The sequence below is a fragment of the Lates calcarifer genome, linkage group LG10, assembly GCF_001640805.2.
Source record: "Lates calcarifer isolate ASB-BC8 linkage group LG10, TLL_Latcal_v3, whole genome shotgun sequence".
Classification (NCBI taxonomy): domain Eukaryota; kingdom Metazoa; phylum Chordata; class Actinopteri; family Centropomidae; genus Lates; species Lates calcarifer.
Window position 1 is genome coordinate 27,437,168 of NC_066842.1, and position 24,166 is coordinate 27,461,333.

The 24,166-nt window shown below is 39.0% G+C and overlaps 1 protein-coding gene across 2 annotated transcripts in view; it reads left to right on the top strand.

Moving 5' to 3' along the window:
* Positions 1-24,166, top strand: part of ntrk3a (neurotrophic tyrosine kinase, receptor, type 3a) — a 171,250-nt gene that overhangs the window by 17,710 nt on the left and 129,374 nt on the right. For both annotated transcript variants that reach the window (XM_018678568.2, XM_018678569.2), the window contains exons 2-3: positions 12,583-12,657; positions 15,318-15,389. In XM_018678568.2, coding sequence (XP_018534084.1) covers positions 12,583-12,657; positions 15,318-15,389 — 147 coding nt within the window. The remainder of the gene's footprint in view (positions 1-12,582; positions 12,658-15,317; positions 15,390-24,166) is intronic.

The window sequence follows — 24,166 nt, forward strand, 5'->3', positions numbered from 1 at the left end:
TATCCTGTTTTTGTTAATAGGAATATAGGAATATTAATTCAGTTTCAAAACACATTCGTCTTTGTATGTAGGGATATTTATCCTTCCCTCTCTCAGTGAGAAGTCAGGACAATGTGTGGTCTCTGTTTTAGGCTGAAGAATGAGTACATGACTGAATACTTCATTTCTTCCGCTAACTGACAAAGCATGATAATTTGCATCTATGACCTTTTACTTTAAATCTTTGCATTGTCAGTACAATGGTACCGTAGCTTATTTAATCAAACGCACACTCACACAAAGTCACCTGAGATAATAGCAAAGAAGCACAGATGGTGAAAATGAAAACCAACTTTAGATGTGTTATCAGGGTATTATACTGTATTATAACTGTGAGTGGGAGAAATAATACTGAAAATAAAATTGGCAGACAATGGTGAGCAAATATGTCAATTTCTGTTTTTTCATTAGGAACTGTATGTGTTCTCACAGGACTTTGATTTGTCTGTCTGTCTGTCTGATTTGAAAAAATCTGTGTATGTTGATGGAAGCAGTTGTGCTGTATAGGGTAAGCTTTAAGTTTGGTCACATCTTAACACAGTGCTCCAAAATCAAGTGTTCAGTTGTCTCAAGGTCTGGAGACTGTGAAGGTCATAGCATAGGATTCACATCACTTTCATCCTCATTAAACCATCCAGAGAGCCCTGTGAAGTACACAGAAGCATTTTAAATTTTTCACCCAGCTGTGGAATGGAAAGAAGTAGATTTTGTATCACTGATTTTACAGTAGGATCTTAACCTATGATGACTGATTCGGGTTGAAAGTGCCAAGAATCAATAATTCCTGTCACCCTCTTCTTTTGGACAGGAACCAGTTTACCTCCTGTTAGAGTCAGAGACAGATACAGTTAGTGTAGATCCAGTGAGAGAGGAGATGAAATCACTGAGAGGAGATGAAATCACTGCAGAGATGCTACTGTCCTCATTCTTTCTCCCTCTCTGTCTTACACACACATTTCCCCAAGCTTGCTGCTGTGTTGGAATGCCCTGCAGAATCATGTAACCTCCACATTGTTACACTCTGCTGAAGGAACAGATCCTGTGTGTGTGTGTGTGTGTGTGTGTGTGACTGGAGCATGAGAAGAACAGCTCTTGAGAGAATATAAAAGAAGCAAGGTTTGCCTCTAACCCACTATCTTCCTCCCACATCACACTCTTTTTATAATTTAAAGCTTTTCATTATTAATTAAGATGATTGCTTCAAGCAATTAACTGTTCTCTTACATATTTTCCCCTTTCCCCCAAATTTGGGAATAGTACATAAGTTTTCAAATTCAAGCTGCATCCTAATGTGGTGTGCGCATGTGTGTTTCCTGTCAATCTTATTTAAACCTTTGCAGTACTTATGAAAGCCCAGAACATATTCAGTCACTATTCTCCACACATCAGTTTGACTTAACAGTCTGCAAAGGCTTTGAAAAATGAAAGCATAGCAGGATGAAAAGAGTCTCACTGCTGTCAAAGTGCTTTAAGGTAGTAACTGTATAATGTCAAAGAAAGAGGGGTGGACGGATGGAAAGAGAGGGAAGAAGACAGACAGAAGGTAAAGAAAAGTAATTGAATGTCAAAATTTCATGGGCAACTTAAGCATGTAGGTACTTTCATACTTGTCTTGATCTCTTTTTAGTCAGAGACCTTTGTCCTTCATGTTGGTTGATTAGCTAATCTGCCTTAAAATTGGTGCTTTTTCACATTTTTTAACTATGAACACAGAAACTCTTCCCTGATTTTGATCGAATTGAAGGATGGTAATGAATATGTCAACAGATAAGATTTATGTCAAAGCGTGTATAAATTAGAGCTGTAGCAGTGAGGGACTGAGCAGATAAATTCAAATTCTCCTAAATGTTACAGAGTAGATCAATGATCCTCCATCATTAACACCTCTCTAACCTCATTAAACTAAGTGTGCATGTGTGTGTGTGTGTGTGTGTGTGTGTGTGTGTGTACACGAGCTATGCCATGAAATATTTCAGCATGCTGTGTTTCTCTATTCACTGTGCCTAGATTGATAATACATCATTCCCGTTTATAAACCATGATGTGATACAGAACATGTCCATTCTAAGGTTAGTTACAAAGCTGCTGATTTATGGAACAGTTTTATTGTACTCAGTTAACCCACTTAAGTGCAAAATCTCTGCTTTAATATGAATAGGTTTGTATCAGTATAGAAAAAAACAGTGTGTGACATAGCCCTTTTAACTCTCCCAGACCTTCACTGCAGCTGCCTTCAGCTCTTGCCTGTTGTGGAGTCTCTCTGCCTTTAGCCTGGTCTTCAGTAAGTGGAAGTAAGGTAAAGCTGGAAGGATTGTAAAGGATTGTTGTCCTGCTGAATGATAAAATATTGCCCAAAGAGTTTTGATGCATTTGCCTGAATATGAGCGGAGGATGCCCCTGTATACCTCTGCATTTATGCTGTTGCTTCTGCCAGTAGTGGGATCATCATTAATTGCCAGTGTGCCAGTTCCTTTTGCTGCCATACATGCCTAATTCATAGAGCCACCATGATGTTTAACAGATGAGGCGGTGGCTTTGGGTTCTCTTTTCATCATTTGATAGAGGTTGGTTTTTGTGTCATCAGCCCAGAGAACTTTGTTCTAGATTAATTTTTATCTATGTCAAATCAACTTCTCTTTATTCTTACTTCCTCCATGGTTTTGTGAAGTATTTCCTCTTGCTCTCTGTCCAACCTCCCTGTATTTGAATATCTTTAACTCTGCCCCTCTCTGTCTTTCTTTCTCAATCATTTTGCTTCTGCCTTCATATGTCTGCATCTCCCTATTCACTTCTCTCTATGTTCTCTGCTCTTCCATTTTCCCAACAAACCTGTGTTATTCGCATCAGAAAGACTCTACGGGCCCTTCTTTAATCATGCAAATGCAATGACCAGTGCAAAGTGGTAGATCTTGGGCTCAGTGACTGTGTGAGCATTTCCACCTGCTATTTTAGTTCTGTGCTATTGAATCATTGTCGATTAAAACAGAGACTACAGCCAGTTTAACACTGACTACATCTAAAGGCTGTGAAAAGACTTTACCAATTCCCCTCTCCCCCTCCATTTTGTCTCTGTCCGTTGCTATTTATCACCTACTCAAACCTTCCAATGGCACTTCTTTCTTTCGCTCTTTGTTTCTTTGCTGGTTCAAAGCCTGCAGCTAATTGAAAGATCTGTGTCTGAAATGTGAGCTCCTCATGGATGTAGTGTGTGACATCGTCATCTTGACATGTATAGCCAGAAAATGCTAATTTAGGCGAGCTGTGGTTGTTTGGGGGAATGAACAACTGTTGACTGTCAGTACTCAAGATATTGCACATTCTTTGCAAAGGATGATCTAAGAGTGATCTGACATTTCATCAGATCTGTGTTAGAGCCATGCACTAAAAGCTTGCTGTTATGATGTCTCCATCTGTACATGGACTGGTGAGAAATCACTTATTCCTTTCAACTCTTAGTACTGGTGTAACACACACACATCAAAGACAATTTAATACTTAAACACTGTCTATTTCCATGTCAGCATGTCCTCCACAATGTTAATCTGATGCAGTTCTGTGTATCACCCCCACCATCCCTCCCACACACGCTCTCACACACGTTTGTCGATCTCTTTAGTAAATGGAGCTTCATGAATATTTAATATGTTTGAAACTAAACACAGCAATCAATTCAACTCTCTCACACCTTACACACAAACCAGAAAATGCAGATGTAATCACAACCCATTTTTCTGAGCTATCTTTCTGTCTCTCTCTTTTTCTTCCACCCATTTTCTTTCCTCTTCCACCACCCTTTCTATTTCTACCTTTTTCTCTGCCTGCCTCTCTTTCTGTTCCTGCTGTATGTCTGGCAGAATGTAAAGAGTGTGTGATAGCTGAAGATGGTGAAAGCAGTTAGTTGGCCCCAGGAGGCCTTTCTTTCTCTTAATGACAGGTTGGCTTTCTGAAAGTGTGAATACATTAGTGGAGAGAGAGAGAACAAGAAGGGAGGGGGAGGCATTAGAGATTCAGAGAGAGAAAGAGAGAGAAGTGCAGAGAGACTAAATTGATAAAGGATTTGTGAAGGACACATACAGAACATACACATAAATCTAGAAAGCAGTATTTGCAGTGAGTGCCTAGTCAGAACAAAAACACAAATCTGACTGTTAGATTTACATAGACCAATGACAAAATGACCAAATGTATCATATCAGTAATTAACAGCTTTTACTTGTACTGTGCATATAATTACATGAAAAGTGTTTGTAGCATTCAAGAATCTCCCGGTGTAAAATATCAATAGCTGACATTAAGTACTCAACCAGAATCTTAGTCTTGTTTAAACGTTTTAGACAAGGGTTTGGGCTAAGGTTAAATTTCCTTACGCCTGACCTCCAAACTCTAACTTACATGTTTCAGAAACTAAAAGTTTCATAGAAAACACTGTTACTGTGATATTCCTTAAACTAGGATGTGGCATAGCTGGAACACTGGCCTCATTAGATGTGCATCTTCTTCGTTATTGTTTTACACAAATGTCTAGGTCTAGGTTTACCAGTCATGGCTTAAACATTAGCTTATTAGTTTTTTTCAAAAAAGGATTAAATGTTGTAGTCATGTTGAAAACAACGTAAAGCACTGTTCAGTGTTCATTAATTCATTCATTATCTGTTAAGGGTCATGGGGGGCTGGATTGGGTGAGGTATCGCAAGGCCAACATATATAGACAAACAACCATTCACACTCACACTTTGTAAATGGTGTTATCTAAAAATAAAATAACTATATAAAATTAGCATAGCTACAAGCTTTACATGGTGTTACACTAGAGGCCTATGAGTTGCCCATACTGCATTTAGCATATCTCTGCTTTTCCAGTAGCACCTACTCGGCTCTACTCAACTCGACTACTCGGTTTTTAGGGTTTTCTATTAGGTGGTAGTACCTGGTACCAGGTACTTTTTTAGTACCTACTGGGCTGGGGTTCCAAGCGAGGCTGAGTCGAGCTGAAAATGTGACATCAACAGACTGCAGGCCAGGGAGTGACGTCACTGGATGAGTCATGAGAGCCACTCCTTCACAAGAATCAAACCCGCCATTTTTTTTTTTTTTTAGGCTTTTTTGCCTTTATTCATAGGACAGTGAGAGAGAGACAGAAAACAGGGAGAGAGTGGGGGAATGACATGCAGTAAGGGTCCAGCCAGATCGGGAGTCAAACTGGGGTCCACCTGCTCAGACCACTAGGGTCCACATGGTACGCACCATAACCATTTGACTATGAGGGTGCCCCAAACCTGCCATTTTTAAAACCTGGCAACAGTGAACAGCACATACAAATGGGATCACAGGATTTTGCTAGCTGCTTTGCTATGACAACCCCACCCACATTGAGGTGATACTCAGTTGTAATGGAAAATGACCGAAACGGAGTAGAGTCGAGTCGAGTAGAGGCGAATAGTGCTAAATGGAAAAGCGACATTTGATTAGCATAGACAAGTTGGCATTGGATAACACAGCTTCACTATTGATTATTGATATTCTTAGTTTGGTGTATTCATCCATCATTTTCCACTCATCTGGTTGCAGGCTAAGCAAAGTAGCCCAGTAGCCCCTCTCTCCAGCTCCTTCAAGAGGATCCCAGGGTATTCACATGCAGGCCAGTTGGAATATATAATTCCTCTTATGTGTTCTAGCTCTGCCTTGGAGTCTCCTCCCACTTGGATCTGCATGGAATTCCTCCACAGGGAGACATTCTGATCAGATGTCTGAACCAGCCTCAGGTTTCAGAGCAAACATCATCTTAGGTATATTTGATAGTTTTTAGATCTCAAGGCAAATTTATTAAGTCTGAGGCAAGGCCACAATTATAAACTTATGTTGCAAGAATTTATATGACTATTGCAATGAAATGGCTATCTAAGTAGTAATTCTCCTCAAATTCTCTAACTGTAAATGTGATACAAATGTGTCAGGTAGGTGTCACAGGCACTGGTTCTCTGTAATAATTCTGTTTTGCAATTTAAAGCCACCTGTAAGCTTCTTTCTTGGTCCTTTGTTCTGGTCCTTTCTTTCCTTCTCTTTTCCTCCTAGCCAGCATTATTGCTTTCCCTCTCTTCACCTCCATCTCTCTGGCTATTACACTTTTGAGGCAGAGTGCGTAGGAGGCTGCTGTAATGTTGCAGTTCCTTTTCTGTCCTGGCAGACAAACATTGATGGTTTGTGTGGGTGAGAGGTCTGACTCTTCACACACTGCCAAGATCAGGAAGTAAAGGGAGGAGAGGAGGAGGGTGAGACAGGGCGAAAGAGAGAGGAGGAGGAAGAGTAGGGACCAAGGCAGTTGTATTGTTGGGCATCTAAACCCAGCTCTGGGTTTGAACATCTTCCATATACAGTGGTGGAAAAAAGTTTTCAGACACCCCACGCATTTGTGAAATATTGCATCAAGAATCACTCTTAGGTCTTAAAGTGCAATTTCTTTTAGTACAGTCACAGCCAAAATACTGAACAAATCCTAAAAAAGCCATTAAAAACTTAAAATTGATTGGTTCCATAAAAATACATAAGAAATTTTGAGTATTGGGTCATTTTGGTACCAGTGATTCCCTAATGAAGGTCGTTTTTTTATTAAAAGACACAATTTTTGTTGCTGTGCTTTGTGTCTGTATAAAGCCAGCACATTTGAAAGTTCTTTGAGACAAAAATGACTAAAACAAGGAACCTAACGTGGGAAACACACCTGAAGATACAGATTCTCAGCCAGGAAGGGTACAGCTGCCGCTAGATAGTGCAGGAAGTGCAGATGCAGTCCTTCAGCAGTTGGATACACTCTGCAGTAATACAGATGAACCAACAGCTTGGAAAACAAACCAAGATCTGGACGTCCAAGGGTTTCTTCAGCAAGAAATGACCACATCCTGATCTGCATGTGCAGGGAAAACAGCCGAATGACATCACAGGAGCTTCAGCAGCAGTGGTCAAACCACCTGTACGTGGCCAACTTTTAGATCATGGCTTAAGGTCCTACAAGGCTGTCAAGAAGCCCCTGATCAATGAGAGACAGAGGTTTAGCCCGACGTCGTTGGGCCCAAGCACACAAGAACTGGACAGCCAGGAATTAGAAGAAGATTCTGTGGTCAGATGAGTCCAGTTACCAGCTGTATCCTGATAATGTGAGGGTACACAGAAGGCCAGGTGAAGCATTATCTCCAGCATGTACAGTACCTACTGTCAAGCATGGTGGAGGCTGTATCATGGTTTGGGGATGCATGAGTACTGCTTGTGTTGGTCATCTCACTGTCTGTGATGGCACATTAAACTTTGCCAAGTATTGTGCCAGTTTCGAAACCCACATGGTCCCTTCTGCATGTGCACTGTTCCGTTCAAAACTGGATGTTTCAACAAGATAATGCCTCTCGCCACACATCCAAGGCCAGTAGAACTTGGCTGCAGGAGCACTGTATCCAGATCTTAGAGTGGCCAGCTCAATCCCCAGACATGAGCCCCATTGAAAATCGGTGGTGGATTATCAAAAGGTCTGTTTCAAAGCGTAAACCAAAGAATTTAGAAGAAGCAAAAGCAGTAATTCAACAAGAATGGGGCTAGATTACCCCTCAACAGTGTGAAAGGCCAGCCAGGATTAGAGCTCTACTGCGTGCTAATGGCAGGAATATTAATTAAATATTAATTTGATGATGTGATGGTTTATTTATTTTTTGTTCCGTTTTGAACAAATTCTCTGTTATTTGTTGACTTTGATACCAACAATGTTGAGAACTGACATATTGAAACTGTCAAGAGTTTAGTTTTGTTAGTTTTTCTTTTCGAACACAAAAGAGATTTTTCCCCAAATATTTCATGATAATATTTGAGATTGTGTAAAATTTTGAGGGTGTCCGAAAACTTTTTTCCACTGCTGTATGAAGCGAGGGTTCATTGAAAAATGTGTTTTGATTCTGCTAATTCTAAAAGCTTGGATGTACTGTACAGTACACTATATTGTACATTTACAATATGGTGATGCTAGCGCTCATAGTTGTGGCGTCAAAAAACTAGTGGTTTTACAATGAAATAATTGCACAATAAATACACTCTAACAATACGTTATTTTCAATGCATCTAGCACCAAACCAATGTAAAACTGCCAACACTCAATCTGACATGGTAGAGAATATTTATAGTTTAGTTAATAATTAAATGTCACCAAAAATGAATAACTTGCCATGTAGGACTATTTATAGCTGTCTAATTCTGCTAAAACTGTTCATCATCAGCAGTATTATTATCATTATCTTCCTACCAAATTGTCTTGTGCACCAAAGCCTTTGCACCGTCACTAAACTATAGCACTATAAGGCTACAGGCTTATAATTCCTCTTTGTATATCATCCTCCCTTCCTTCACTTCTCTGTTACTCCCCTCTGTTCTTTTCTCATACCACAAATCTCTTTATACAGCAGCAGAATATTCTGAAATATCTCCATATTTAGATGCACATACTGATTGCTAGGACAGAGGAGCTGCTTTCCAAGCAAGAGCTGCTTTATTCAAGGTTTACTCAGTGGAGAGGAGTTTTAATATTTTCCTGCTCTGGGAGATTTCCAGGCATAACATTATACAGTTTTGCACTGCAGTTTTTTTTTTTTTTTTCCCTGGCATGGTTTCAAGCAAAATGGGTTCATTTAAAATAAGGTTTACTGACTCCCTCCCCTCGGAATGTTTTTAAACATCAAGAGCTTTCTTTGTTTATTTTTACTCTTATCCAAGTTTTAAGCATCAAGACTTTTTTTCTTGATGTAGTTTTTTACCTTGTCAAGTCTTTCACCACCAGAGAGCCTGTTCCTGCCTACGTGTTCTTTCGAGGACAAGAGATTCCATTGAATTTCACAAGTGCTGGGTGGGATAGCTGATTGGGTTGTATATGTTTTTGAGGAGAAAGGCTTTTTAACACTTGAATTATCGTTTCTGTCTTTTTAATAATGCAGTAGCAAAATATAAAGACAAATATAGCATAGGGCAGAGTGTGATTTGAAATCTCTATTAAGTTCTGTGCGACTACTTGCTCTCATTCACCCTGAGAAATCTGTACATCACTATAGTTGGATGAATGAGTAAACAGTTATCTGAAATGAATGTGGTCAATCTTCTGAAGACAGTAAATTTTATACCTCACATCTGGTAGCTGCTGAACTCTCTTGAGTGACTGTTAAATCGGCAACTCATTCCTAAAGTGTAGAGCACTAATTTACTCCACACTGCCTTATAAACCTGTAGTAGTGTTTATAAGTCACCAAGCACAAAAAGGATGACATTTAGGAGAAAAAGTATTTTCTCAGTATGAGTTTGATTTACTCCAGTCGAGGCTGCTACTCAGTGTGAGCTGTATTTTAAGAAGGCTGCAGTGTGTTCATTCCAGGATGAAATCTATGCAAAAAAGGAAACTTTGTTGCTGCAAGCAAGAAGGATTCAATTTATTACCAAGCAAAGCTTTTTTTGACCCTGGCTATTCTGTGAGTGATTTTATTTTAGGAGATGAAAAGCTGCTACAGTGAGTGTGCACGAGGCTGCCATGCAGAGAAAACTCATGGAAATACTTTTAGAAGTTGAATTTTAAAATGTGTTTATGTGTGTGCCTGCTCTATAATTATATCTACTGAGTTCTATTTCTGTACATGTGTGTGTGTGCTTCCAATAGGACCAGTAACTGGTGTGTTAGTGGCTATTTAGACTTTGAATTGGATAATTGATCTGTCATTCAATTAGTCAGTCAGCAGGCCCTAAGGGGGGCAGATGCAGCTGTCAGGTAAAAATGAGCTCAGCCAATCAATGCACAGCGCCCACTGCGTCTGTAATGACAGTAGTTCTGTCCCCATCAAAGGCTGCTGCCATGCAAGTCAGTTGTTCAATGTGTGATGACAGGCTGAAAAGGCCATCCCATAATGTTCCACTCTGGTGGTTTAGGGTGATCTTTGTTAACTCATCAAGTCTAGAATTATTATACTCATTATCACTGATAGATATGTCACATTAACTGAACCAGTGATAAAGCCACTGGAAATTACAATATTAGTATATGATGTGTTGTAGTGACAGATCAGAAAATACCTTAAAACTGTAGAATATTATGGGTTTACAAGACACACATTGTCCTATGTGGTTTATTAAATGCTGACAAAACCATTGAAATGAAAACAACATACCGGTGAACAGTGAAATATATTGGAAAATGATTGTGACTGTGTTATTGTGTGTGTGCATTACAACAACTGACTTCCCCTCCAACCTCTGATATTCCTGTACCCTCATTTTTCATGAAGCATTTCCCTGTTTTCATCAGATCTTTGCTTTTACATAATCAGCACTGTCTTTTAATAAAACATATTTTGTTACTTTAGGCTAATTAGTATAGTTTACTGTTCTGTACTGTCTTACTTAGAATGAAAGTCTGTTGACTGCTGGCTCCTCAAATGCTATGCTATGCCTATGCTAGCCAGCTAGTCTTTGACTGTATCTGTCTTCTGGACAGTGGGTTTCAAAGCCTTTTCTCTAAAAACAGTTATCTGCTGTTGGAGACCAGGTTGATGAGGGTGGCGTCTCTTTTGGCATTTTTTATTTATTTATATATCTATTCTTTGGTGGAGGGCATTTTGTGTGTATATCAGACAGAGACGGGGAGACAGACAGGAAATGTGGGGAAAGAGAGAATAGGGGAATGATATGCAGGAAATGGTCCAGCTGGCTGCGAGTCGGACCAGGGACTCGCTGCTCAGGGTATTTGCACCCATGCATCTTAATTATTTGGCTGGTGGGTAGCCCCAGGGTGGAGTTCTCCATACTGAAAAAGAAAACAAAAAACAAAAAAAAAGAGCTGAAAGGGGCTAAAAGGCTCTTTAGCACTGAAGAGAACAGTAGAGTTGCCAATAATTCTCTGAGTGACACCACTGACCTTACAAATGGTCATTTGATCCAAACTTACTTATAGACTTAACAATTTGACAGTTACTACCTGAATGCACCAGCAATCAGTTTGAGACATTAGGGATGCCATGGTGAAATTATTGAACACTCATTAGTAGTCTCATTTGGGCAGAAGGTGTAGTTGTAGCCTATTTGCCTTCAGGCCTATGAAGGGTCATAGATCTTTAAAGATGGTGGTTCCTACACTGGGACACAGTGTGGGTAGGAGGTGTGTGTGCAGTCTTATGCAGTATATTGAGTGATTAATGTGCACTGTATGCTTGAAGTTTGTCAGTGGTACATGTCTAAACGTTACATGGCACATGGTTTGCATGCCTATAATTGTGTCTATGTGTATGTGGTAATGTGTTTGCAGATGGCACATCAACATGAGCAACATGAGGGACACAGGCAAGCAATGACTGTCAGAGAGAGAGAAAACATGCAAAGGTGTTTTGGTCGGGAATCAATTCCAGGAAGACAGATGGACAAACAGCACCTCTAACTGATCTTTCATCTATCATGCATACCTTTGTAACCAAAACACATACACACACACACACAGAGTCAGAGCCAGGAGGAGGTCTCTGGGGGAGACAGATGTTCGGTGTGATGTGATTTGCGTCTTCTGATTTGTTGCCATCCGCTGCTGGATCCAAAATGGGCCACAACCCTGTTTCTACTGCTGGGCTCCCTCAAGGCCATGGTACAAACTTTCATGGCCAACAAACCACAGCAAGCCAGTGAATTCAGACCATGTCTTACATGAGCAAAAAATGGGAAAGAACCACAGTAAGATTAGATGAATCTGACACTGCCGCTGCCACACCAGGTAGTCCTGTAATTTAGCCTTTTATCTGTGTCACCTGTGTCTCATTAGTTCATTGGTCCTCTTTGTATATGTAAAGTATGGGTGTTGTATAGTTTCTCCCACACTCAGTGTTATGTTACTTGCTGACTACTTTGTTTCCAGTTTCCTTGTGTTTGCCAACCTTCCTGTGTCTAGAATTTTTGCCGTTCTGTCTCCTTTTGGATTTCTGCCCGTTTCCCATTGGATTTGTTTGCCTTTTGACCTTCATCACCAGCCAGTAAACCTTTGGTTCATCTTTTGTTGTAAAATAAATCAAGCCTCGTCTTGGTGTCTGCATTTGGGTCCTTTCCCTGTGTCCAGCGCATCAGCACTGAAAGAAGTGAGGAAAAAATGTGTGTTTAAAAATTAGGAGAAAAAAATACACATCGCTTCTAAGTCTTGAACTCCAAGTGCTATCGTACACATAGCACTCAGAGGCCAGTTTTAACTTTAAGTGCCCCACTTGTAGCCTGCTTTGGCCCAGTCTTTAGCCCACATGCTGTAAGAGGTCTCACAAATGGGTCTACAGCTGACGATGCTCAAACAGGCTCAACATCTAGTCCACCTTGTCCTTTTAGCCACCTTCATTGGCAGACACATATTCAATCACTACTCAGTTAATCAATTAGTCAATTAACAGAAAACAAATCTCCAATGTGAATATTTAGTTTTTCTGAGAAAATGTGATGGATATTTTTCACAGAAAATAAGCATCAGTTGCATCCATACTAATATGCCGTGTCTGTCCTTCTTTCCAGACACATTGAGAACTGGACTGGTCTGCAGACGCTGAGGGATGTGGACATGGAGCTCTACACTGGCTTAGAGAGGCTGTAAGTTGTAACATATTTCTCAATGTGTCTGTTTATCAAATGTTGTAATATTTCATTGTATCACCGTTGAAATGCCTGGCTGCTGGTAATGTTTCTCCTCATTCCTGTGCATTGGTCTAATTCCTGGAAAACATTGTTTCCCAAAGTGTCACAGCAGCATAAAAACAGATGCTCGGTGTAGATGAGAGAATTAACTTTAAACCTGGAAAATACTGTAAAAAAAAAAAAAAAAAAAAAATGGGAATCTACTAGATAAAATTAAACAAATATATATAACAAACTTTTCATAAGAAGTGTGTGTGATATCTGACAACTCTTGCAGCTTCCTTGCAGCCACTTTAGCTGGCAACTGCTCAGGCTGGCAGCAGTGCAGCTTTCCTGCATCTCCTGCAACTTGCTTGGCAAGCATGTTTGTAAATACCTTATATCTTAATACGTCACTCCCATGTCTTTCTGTTTCTCTTGTCCACGGACAAATCCACAGTTCATTCTGTGTAATAGATAAATCGATAAAAATAAATATAGGATAAAACAAATGCAGTGCCCAAAATAGTTTTATTGTACATGTTGTAAAGTACATATTGACAGATGTGAAAAAATAAAATGAAATGAAATAAATAAACCTATGTGAATCAATCATAGAATAAATAGTATCTTCTAACTCTGTTACTGTATCTATGCAAAGCTTAGCCAAGTACGGTTACTGATTGACAAGTAGCACTGTTGTCTTAAAGATTTAAATTTTATTTGAGAAGTTACACATTGCATGTTATTTGAATGTTTTCTATTGGCCAAGGTCCAGTGACAGTACAAAATAGCAAATGAAAATAGCACAAAAAGAAAAATCAAAAGAAACCTGTTGATCCAAAGAGGGGTGATGTAGAACATCTTCCACTCTGTGAAATGGCTCCAGTTTTCCAGCTGGACACAGACACTGGCTCCTCTTCCACTCACAACTAACTGATTAGAACTAAGCTGCAGGTTCTGCTGCAGCTTCATTTCACCATCATATCTGAAGCAGCTATTGTGGGAGATACAGAGAACACTAATTGCCAACAGTTGGCTGACTGTCAGACTCATTTTGGCCTTCTTTCTTAAAGCAGTTAAATTTTATGCTGGTGATTTGGTTTTTGGTTTTAGTTTTACTGCAAACAAATGAAAAAAAGAGCTGTTAAATGAACAACAGAACCAATTCAAAATGACCAGTGATAAATTTAATGGTTGTATATGACTGAGAGACATTGGTAAGACTGTGGCAAGTGGCTTTTAACTTAAAGTTATTATTTTTTGTAAATCCTGATCTCTATCCTCACTCTCTTCTTTTACCTATCTATCCCTCTCCATGTTCTCAGCAGCTGATTTCTCTTGAACACAACTTTGCAGGGGAAAATGTCCATGTGTCCTTCAGCTATATCAGGCTCTAATGAGATTCAGAGGGGTTAGATTTTAATTAAATTTGATTTGATAGGGTTAGGATTTAAACCTCAGAGTTGGAGGTAAAAAGGGAGTGAGAAGGAGTGGAGGATACTCAGAGAGAGGAAGGAAATCCATTTTGTCCTCAACTGTGTAGCAGCAGCAGCTGAAATGCTTTAAATATAGAGTTAATGTTTTGATAGCAAATACAGTATGTCCTGTGTATTGAATTTAAAGGGATAGTCTGATAATGTATCGTATTCCAAATCTCACAGATTAAAAAAACAACAAACAAACAAACAAATAAACATGTCCCAACTTTTGGTATGGTCAGTAGTATGGGTTAAAATTCAAAAGCACTGGATCATTTTAGATAATGCAAGCAATTTGTCACTGGTCACATTTCCAGAAATTCACACCCCGGGTTTGTAATTCAGACTCTTTGTTAAACATTTGTAGCCTCCATCCCGAGCAGGTATCATCCAGATGACATTTCTGTGAAATCCTCAGATTTCTTTTCTCAGAAATGACAAAACTCCCCCAGACCATGGATGCATTAAGAGAACCAGATACGATGACGCCATCCAGCCTTGCTGCAAATTTGTTGCTGTGGCCAACCACGATACTTCAATGCAATAATCTCCTGTGGCCCAAATCACCAAGTCTGATTCTGATTCTTTAAAAGGGTCCTCTGTTGACAGCACACCTTTAACTGTTATGATGGTCAATTATTAAATTTGGAATTATTCATAGAAAGCAGCTATTTGGTGGATAATAATGAGTGTTTTAGCAGAACATGAGGCTGGCCAAAGGGAGGTGTGCAAGCAAGTTTGATAAATCAGTAATTTTTTGGTGTATGCCTTCACATGGTTTATAAATGAGGCTTCTGCTCTCATCTATATGCTGGTAACAACAGACTGTTGAGGTGTCACACAAAATCCTCCCTTGTCTGGGTGTTCATTCATCACTGTCTCCAGCATTTATCCAGAATCAATAACTTGTGTTTGTAGCTTTAAAAATGGAGGGGATTTATAAGTCTTCTTTCCTACTCTGCCTTATATTATTTGTGGTTTTCTTTCTTCATCTCTGTCTGTCTTTCTTTCCCTTACTCTTTTATTGCTTGAACCATCCTCTTCGGTAATTGTTCCTGTGCTGTTCTTCCCCTGCTTTACCTATTTCAGAGTGTTGGACCTGAAAGTTATTTATCAAAGCTCTTATTCTCTCGTCTGTGTGTGTCTGTGTTAAAGCACTATTACAAAGAGCAGCCTGCATGTGATCCACGCTCGAGTCTTCTCCAAAAACCCCCACCTGCGCTACATGTGAGTACACACACACACACACACACACACACTCTCACTCACACACTCACACAAAGGTTAAGATTAATAAAATGCCTGAAAACATAAATACAAAAAAAAGTGCTCTGTTACTAATGGGTTACAAGGGCATATACAAAGACCTTGGTGTGTCCTTGTCCTTGAAAAGAGTGTGCGCGCACACACGCACACGCACACACACACACACACACACACGCACACCACACACACACACACACACACACACACACACACACGCACGCACACACACACATCAAATAGCCAAGAATTACCACTGTCAGAAAACCATTCTGATTGGTCCAACTTTTGTGGCCCTGTGCAACCTCACCATGTCACATGACATTAAAACCTTATGGAAACCACTTCTGTAACAATAGCACTTTGCCCTGATTGACTGAAGGCTGTGTAGTTTTCAGGTCTATGGTCCAAAAGCAATTACAATTACTAATATCTCTTTTTAGCATTGTAATATTGAAAATATCATGACTGTATGGTGGAGGATGTGGAGGTGAGGTGTGGAGTTGTTGATTAACCAAACCAATGGGAAGCAGAATGACTGAATATTTGGACCAAGGGGGAGGGAAATATCTTTAGTTGAGCAGGGTGTTGGAAGAGTATCACTGTGAGGAAGCGTGTGTCAATCAAATACAAGAGAACCTGTCTGTCCAAACTGACACCATGAATTTGAGTTATATTATATTTTAATCCACAACAGAATGTTATGTTAATAATTTACTTGCTATTTTTAATGTGTGTTGATCATGGTTTTCTAGCTTATACTAGTTGGGTTTGCAGTTATCATTAGTGTGAGGTCATTTTAGCTAGCTGGCTAAAAAGCTGTTTTCACCAGAAGCTATAACACTAATAATCTATTTTATACCTGTGATTACATCTGTAAAGGTTAAAGTTAGCTGAGTTGGAGATAAAAAATAATGTTAAGGATGTCATGGATGCTCACTTGTATCCAGTGGATGCAGCCGTGTTGAATTTGGACCATCTGCTGCTTTGCAGATCTCTTCACCACATACTGACTTTACAGTGTACTTTAAATGTTTCATCCAAATATTTCTTGTCTGTTTTCTGTGTAACATTAATCAAATATGGCTCTCATATAAACAGGGATGGCAAACCTCCACAGACCTCTGTGTTTTCTCTATTTGAAGCAATTGTGAACATATTGTTTATGTGGAGTAAGCTCCTCAGTGAAAGCTATTTTTCACCTACTAGTGAATTTAGTACCTAGAGTCTCTCCTTTTCTGGGCTTGTTCCTGTCTTTCTTTTTCAGTCACCTTTTCCGTATTTTCTTTCCTTCTCCCTTTATCTTTATCCTCCCCTTTTTACCATTCCCCCATCATCACTATTTAAAGTTCTCTGTAAGTGACAAAAGCTATCCAAAGTCACATGTAAGTGATAAAGCTGTATGTATGTATTCATATTTGTGTACAGTCTCATCTTTGCACATAGCATCCTATCAGTCTCATGCAATGCTGTAGGAAAATGGAAACATTGTATCTCAGGGAGTAACTGTGGATGCTTGTGCTTCTAACAACCATCTTTGGAGTCTTGGCAACTTTCGTCTGAATGATCAGAGATTGTTGTGAGCATGAAAAGCATACTGTGGTGCTATGGGAGAACATCTAGTTACCATCTGTCTTTTGAGATAACCTTAACTTCTCATGCAGGATTGCATGTGGTTACTGTTCTGTGTTTGCTCACAGTCTTCGGTATTTTAATGCTTCTCAGTCATGTGTGATTTCTTGGGAGGCATATGAATGAGCAAGTGAATGTTCTTCCCCAAAAGTGTGTGTTAAATTCATCTGGAGTTGATCTGTGTGAATGAAGTGTGGTTTTTAAAGACATCTCCACATCTGTCATTTCTCTTTCTTGATCTGGCTCTGCTGTCTTGTTGTTGATTTATTTATTTAATTTTTTGATCAACTGTTTTATAGATTTAAAACTTCTTGTGGTGGAGGCCATGTTCAGACCAACATTAACACAACATTTATTTCAATAAGACCAGAGAGAGAGAGAGACAAGGTGATAAAACTCTGGACAAACAAATGCTGGGTCCAGCAAAAAAAAAGACTGACTGGCTCAGCTGTTACTACAGTGTCATATGTCAACACACTTTGCCAGTCAAAAAAAAAAACATTCAAGAACACATTCCAGGTTAGTTAATTTGTAGCATGGACAGGGAAATTCCAACTATTTACCTTGTGTTCTTGTTGATAATTGGATATCCCTATCTTACCAGTATCTTGCATTTGTTGCCATATTTGTATCGATGTGCTCATACCCTGTTTTTGTCGTATTCACCTCTATTGAAAAGTTAGTTAGCATAGAGGCACACAGGAAATGAGGAGAGAGAGAGGGTTCAACAAAGGTCTCCTGCTGTAATTCAACAGGGGGCATTCACACTACATTTTGGATAGAGTAATAACATACCGGCACTGTCCTCTGTGGACTGAACAGCAAAAAGTTATGGTCTCATTCATTTTCTGGTATACAACTATTTGCTCAGTTTCCCATTCAGTTCTATTCATGCCCAAATAATGTACAAATTCAAGAGTGTGTTTCCTGTCTCGTGACAGTCTCCAGCTGCTCTGGAGGATTTATAGGTCAGAATTCACCTTTGTCAACTTTGACAATGAGTGGATGTGCTCGGTCAGCCAGCAGGGACACTGTTCAGAAATGTAGATGTTAGCACATTATCACATTATCAGACTATAAACTGTTCTGTTGCTCTCATACACTGTTTTCAACCTGTGATCACTTTGATCAGTATTGGTGGGTGTGTGTGCTCAGGTGTGCTCAGTTGTACTTGTGACCACACTCTGCGGTGATGAGGCTCTGTACTGTAGTGCCATGCTACATCATTACCACAGTGGGTGTAGAAAAAGCATGTTGTCACCACTAGTTGTTAGAGCAAGCCATATTATTAGATTCAGTTAAGGTACTCTTACATGATTCAGTTACACACATTTTAAACATAGCTGCTGGGTGTTCAATGAGGAGTTACACTAGGAAGGCAGAACAAGAATACAGGTTGCCTCTATTAAACTTGAGATACACCACTCTATGCAGGCACCCTGACAAACCAGTAGGAGCCACTTTGGCAGTGACTTCATCCCTCACTGGCTTCCCAATCACTAACACTCCACTGTTTGCAGAGATTGAATATGGGCCACAGAAAGCTAACTCTCCCTTCTCTCGGAGAGACGTGTTGGTCGTAGTGTTTAATGTAAATGATTAATGCCATTTTCCCTAACTTTAACCATGATCATAGTCTTTCTCTTGGCTTAAAGCTTTAGGTGACTTAACAATCCTTTACCAAAACCACTCATAAGTTGTTTGTTGATCAGTCATTTAGTCAATCAAAAGCATGCAATACCTGTGTCTGTATGTGAAAGACGTATCATTGTTTTAATTACAGTTTTATTGCAACGGCACACCAAGTCTTGACTGTGCTGTTTTTGAACTAAGCATATCTTTAATTATGCAGTCATATAAATAATGTCAGACTCAGTAAACAATGTTTTCTGATGCTCCCTGCACAGGGAGGTCAAAGGTCAGGTTTAGCTGCAGTGCAAACTCACAGTGATAGAACTGATTAAGAATCTTGCTCAAGGACACTTCAGTCAATGCAGATACTTGCTGACATGAGATGTTAAACCTAGGCCATGTGAAGGATGGTCCTGCTAATGACTAGTGTAACCTGCAGCCCTTACATATATACTTGGAATTACATTCCCTTTGTGTTTCTTTGCTGCACAGATTTATGTTCCCCTGCACTTACCTACTGTATACCACAGGCATTAGTAACATTTGTCAAGGCTGCCCTTGTGTATAAGTAAGTAAGCCTCGTTCAAGGTGAGGTGGCCCATAAGCCAGGACTTAATCTCCTCCTCCTTCAGTTGTGTGTAGGCGCTGTTATGGAGCACTGCAGCCAGACATTCATGTGTGAGTGTGTTGCTGGACATTTTGGATGTGAAAATCATCCAGAGTAATCCACTGTCATGTCTTATAATGATGTAATGATCCACTGTTTTCTTTTATCCTTTAGACTTGTGTTTCAAGTAACAGCCAACTCAAAATTTAGGTAAATCAAGCTGCTGTTCAAAGCTCAACAACCAGCCCTATTTGACAGTGGTTAAAACTACCTCCTGCAGGTTATTGGTTTGAATTGTGTTGATCCAAGGCTGTGCCAGTTGTCTCTGAAACTTACTGGCATTTCCATAGTGTAAAAAATAAAATTAGATAATAGAGTTGGTTTTACTGTGACACATCCACAGTTTCACCTGGAGTTGTTACTTGATTGGCATAGTAGCCTTATCTGAGAATAACACGCTGAAGCCCTTATCCATGCATGAGAAGAAATTTGTTTAGTTGGCAGTGAATAAAAATGGACAGTGGACAAGAATATAGACTAGAACACATGTAGACTTTTTAAACATAATATTTGCTTCACTTCTTAAGTGAAGCAATAAAGTATATAAAAGGTACAGGGTACTGGGTTATCTCCAAAGTGTCAGCTTTTCATTATAAATAGATTTGTTTTGAGTCAGCTTGTTTATTTATTTATTTAGTTTTAGTTTTTGTTGATTTTATGTTGTGCGTATAAAGCCATTTTGGAGGCCATACAGTATGTACTGGTGATATATTGGAACTACAATGTAAAATGGGTGAACCATAGAGTTTAAACGTCAGCTCTCACACACTGTCATAAATGCATAAAGAGAGCAAGCCTTGGTTTGCTTAAACATAGTAAACATTATTAATCATATAACAACCTGTAACATCTAATAACCATGACTTCACTACATGTGCTATGTAATACACATCACTCTGCGCTTTGCATGTCTCCAATAAAGACTTGATTATAGTAAAGTTTTGTATGACAGCAATCAAAATCTGTATATCATCTGTATGTACAGACCTTCTCTTCAAAATCTAAATGTAGGTATTAGATAAAAGATCAATTTTCCTTGAAAGACTTGTAGATTTATAGCTGTGCTGATACAGAGCACTGTAATTAATGTACATTGTATCACATTCTGTTTACAATTAATGTAAAATACTGCAGTTAGTGAACACACAAGTGACATGAGAAAATCAACAGCATCCATTTGCTCCTCTATATCTTGGCATCTTGTATCTTCTGGCATAGCAACTGTCTCCAAGGAAACAGTGGCCAATCAGGGCTCAGCCGGATCTACATGGGGGTGGCCATCTTACTGCTGCTGAAACTTCCTGAACAGCAGGAAGTGGGCAGATGGTGTTTATTTCTCTCTGTGTGTATGGAAATGTGGATTTGTATGTGTGTTTCTGTGTGTCACACTCCTCTTCAAACAGGTCGTTGCTTATTGAATTTAATTGAAATGATGTTAAGAATGGAGGGAAAAAAGAAAACTTCTGACTCTTCCACCCTCTGCATTTTATGACTGAACTGAATTTTTGTTGTGAAATCAAAGACAATAATAATGACATTCTGTTTAGGATATGATATAAGAGAAAACTAAATGTAACACTGAGCATACTGATAGAAAGCCTGGGACCACATTCATCAGATGGACACAAACACCACTCCAAATGAATGATCATGTCGCTCATTAACTGCTGAATGTGGAATTTAGCAGCTGTTTACTAACAAGTTCACTAAATCAGCTTAAAAGGTGATGACGCAGTGTGTTAAAGTTGTGTTCACAGATTGTTATAATGGCCCCAAGTGACCAAAAAGTTGTTAGCTAACTCACCCCAATTACCAACACTGTGGTTGTTTTGAACAATTAAATACTGCAGAAAAATGTAGCGTTACCGATATTCATATGGCAGTAACATTATAAGCTAAACAGACAGTGGAGTTATTGCAGGACTTTTGAATCAGACTGTATTAATTTCAGCTGGGTGGACTTAATAAACTGGCAACTGGTAAACAGAAAGAAAACAATGTATCCACGTAAACTTTTAAAAAGTTCCTCAAACTGTTGGCAGAGGGAGAGCACTGTTGAAACCCAAAACACAATTAGTTTGATGATGTGGACAGCTCATGACAAGTGTTCATTTGACTGACAAGTGAAACAACCATAGACTGCACTGCGTCACACCCACACAGACAGAGACAGAATGACTGACAACTTTAATCACCATGGCAACACCTGTCATTTCACAGCCCAGACAGTTCTGAAAATAGCCCATGGTAATCATGTGTGTGTGTGTGTATGTATTGTCCTCAGTGAAGAGTTTCATCTGTGACAGTCATTACAGATAATAAGCATAGACTGTCCTATAATTTATACCATAACAAGACTGGGATGATAAAAATAAAAGAGAGCTACTCGTCATAAAAAATCATGGAGGTAGTGATGATGATGGAGGTGGTGTTGATTTTGGCAGAAGTGATGATAATCCATATCTTAGTCACACATGCAGGTCATTGCCATAATATAAACAAAGTGTAAGAAGATCATACCACCAGGAGGTGTTAAAAATTTTGTAGTTTCCTCTTTAATGATGAACAGAGGCTGTGGTCAACTTAACACAATGTCACTGGGCTCCAGTGGTGACAAGCTTCGACTGTGAAAAAATGATCACCAATAGAAATGTCTCTTGCACTTATACGATAATGCACAAAACTATTCATATGCTGAGAATGTACCAAAATATGTAGCTATGGCAGGGCCCATAGCCCATAGTGGTTTCTAAGCTAAAAAAAAAAAAAAAAAAGACTTGATATAATGTCTTGATATTTCTAAAAGACAAACATTGTCTAATCTTGTTTCTACATTGGAAAAACATGATGGAACTATCTATCTATATTAGTATGATTTGCAAAGTAAGAACTAAATACATCTCAAGCAAAAGAGATATTTAGCTAAAAATGTGATATTATCCACTTTGACTAAACTGCTGTGTGTTAAATTGCTTAAGCTGAGTATCTCATTAAAGTTCTGGTAATATGGAATATGAGAGAACATATGAGTAAAGAAAAGAGAAGTGGTTCAAACATTGTGCCATATGGTACATCACACAACTCATGAAACACCCAAAGTCCTCATTTATCAGTTACAGTCTTTTGATAAATAATATTGGTGACTAGAAACACTGTTGCCATATGGTGACATCAGAGACACTGTAACTGTGCCACTGTAAAACATGTCAGTGTAAACCGATTTGTTGGTCAGTCACACACTTTGGTTGAGCACTTGGCTGTGGAGGTTCTTATTATTTTGTTACTGTAAGTTTCACTGAGAAAGTGCACAATAAAGACAATGTCAGGATCTTAATTTCTATTGTGGTGATTGACTTTTCATCTTGCACCATCATCAAGTCAAAACTTTACTTTGTACTTTGGTTTATGACCAAATACCCGCAACTAAATGGTATTGTTATAAGCCGCACTTTCTGTGAAGTACTGATTAGCAAATGTTAGCATGCTAACATGGTAAACAAAGATGGTGGTTTGGTCAAGATAACCTACCTGTATCAACATGTGACATGAATAATATGATGCTAGAATGCTGATGTAAACATGTTACTCAAAGCACTGCATTGCCTAAGCACAGCATCATCACACACACACACACACACCATCTGTCCTCACAAGTAAAGGTCAATAAACTTACAGAAGTGATCATGTGTGTGAAAACAGGGATATTGAAGTTACATTCAATTTTCCCTACACCACAAAATATATTGCACTACTGTGTATTTGAAACTTTCTATTTTGTTCTTGTGCATTGGTTGTCACCAAGCTATCTTCAAATAATTTACAGAGAGACAGGCTGCCATCCAGATTCTTGGTTACAACATGCATTTGTATAGCAAATTAGCAATGGCAGATGGCAGAAATCAGCTCCAACGTGGCAGGGGGGGCAGGAAGCATGAAATGAGACCTGAATTTTGAGAATCACTGGTATTAATGATGCCTCTGTATTTTTTGGAGTTCTGAACCAAATACAGGCTTCTAAAAAAGGTCAGCAGGGTAACAACAGAAAGTCAGTTGGAAGCTGTAATATATAACACACAGGTGCACAGAGCATTTTGAGCCCAGTGTCCAGCGCTCCTCAGGCAGCAGGCTTCAAGGCTAATAAGAAAACAAAAACACAAAAAGAGTATATCTAATATAATATATATATATATATATATATATATATATATATATATATATATGAAATGAGTGTCTTCTTTGCGCTCTCTTTTCCCCCTTCCTATCCTGAGAATAGTATGATGAGGACCATGATCTCAGCAGCTATGAAAAACAAACATTGTTACATCACCAGCTGAAAGGAGAGGAGGGACACAGATGGAGCTGGAATCAAAGGAGAATGTGCAACCACAGCTGAGACACACATAGATAGAGGTTGATTTCTTTTGATTCATGGATGGTGGTTCACTAGGAAGACTCACTGTCAGCCACTATCTCTGTTACAAGTTGACCTACTGCTACTACTAGTAGTAAGTTAAATATTCTATTTTTGTGCACCCCAAAGTAGCGTTACACCTTACAAAGTAGTTGGTGAATCCTCCTGAGTTCATCATCATTATCCAGCTATCTACCAGTTTTGTGCACCCCAAAGTAAAGTGATACAAATTGACAATGGACTTGTATTATTGGAGCTGGACCTGACCTACAGTTAGCTAACTCTGCTACTTTTAACATTAAGCATTAACTAAAACTTTGTGCAAGACTTAGATTAACATTCACTTACTGTAACAGTGATTTATTAAATAATGTATTTTTTTATTTTTGTCTATTTTTC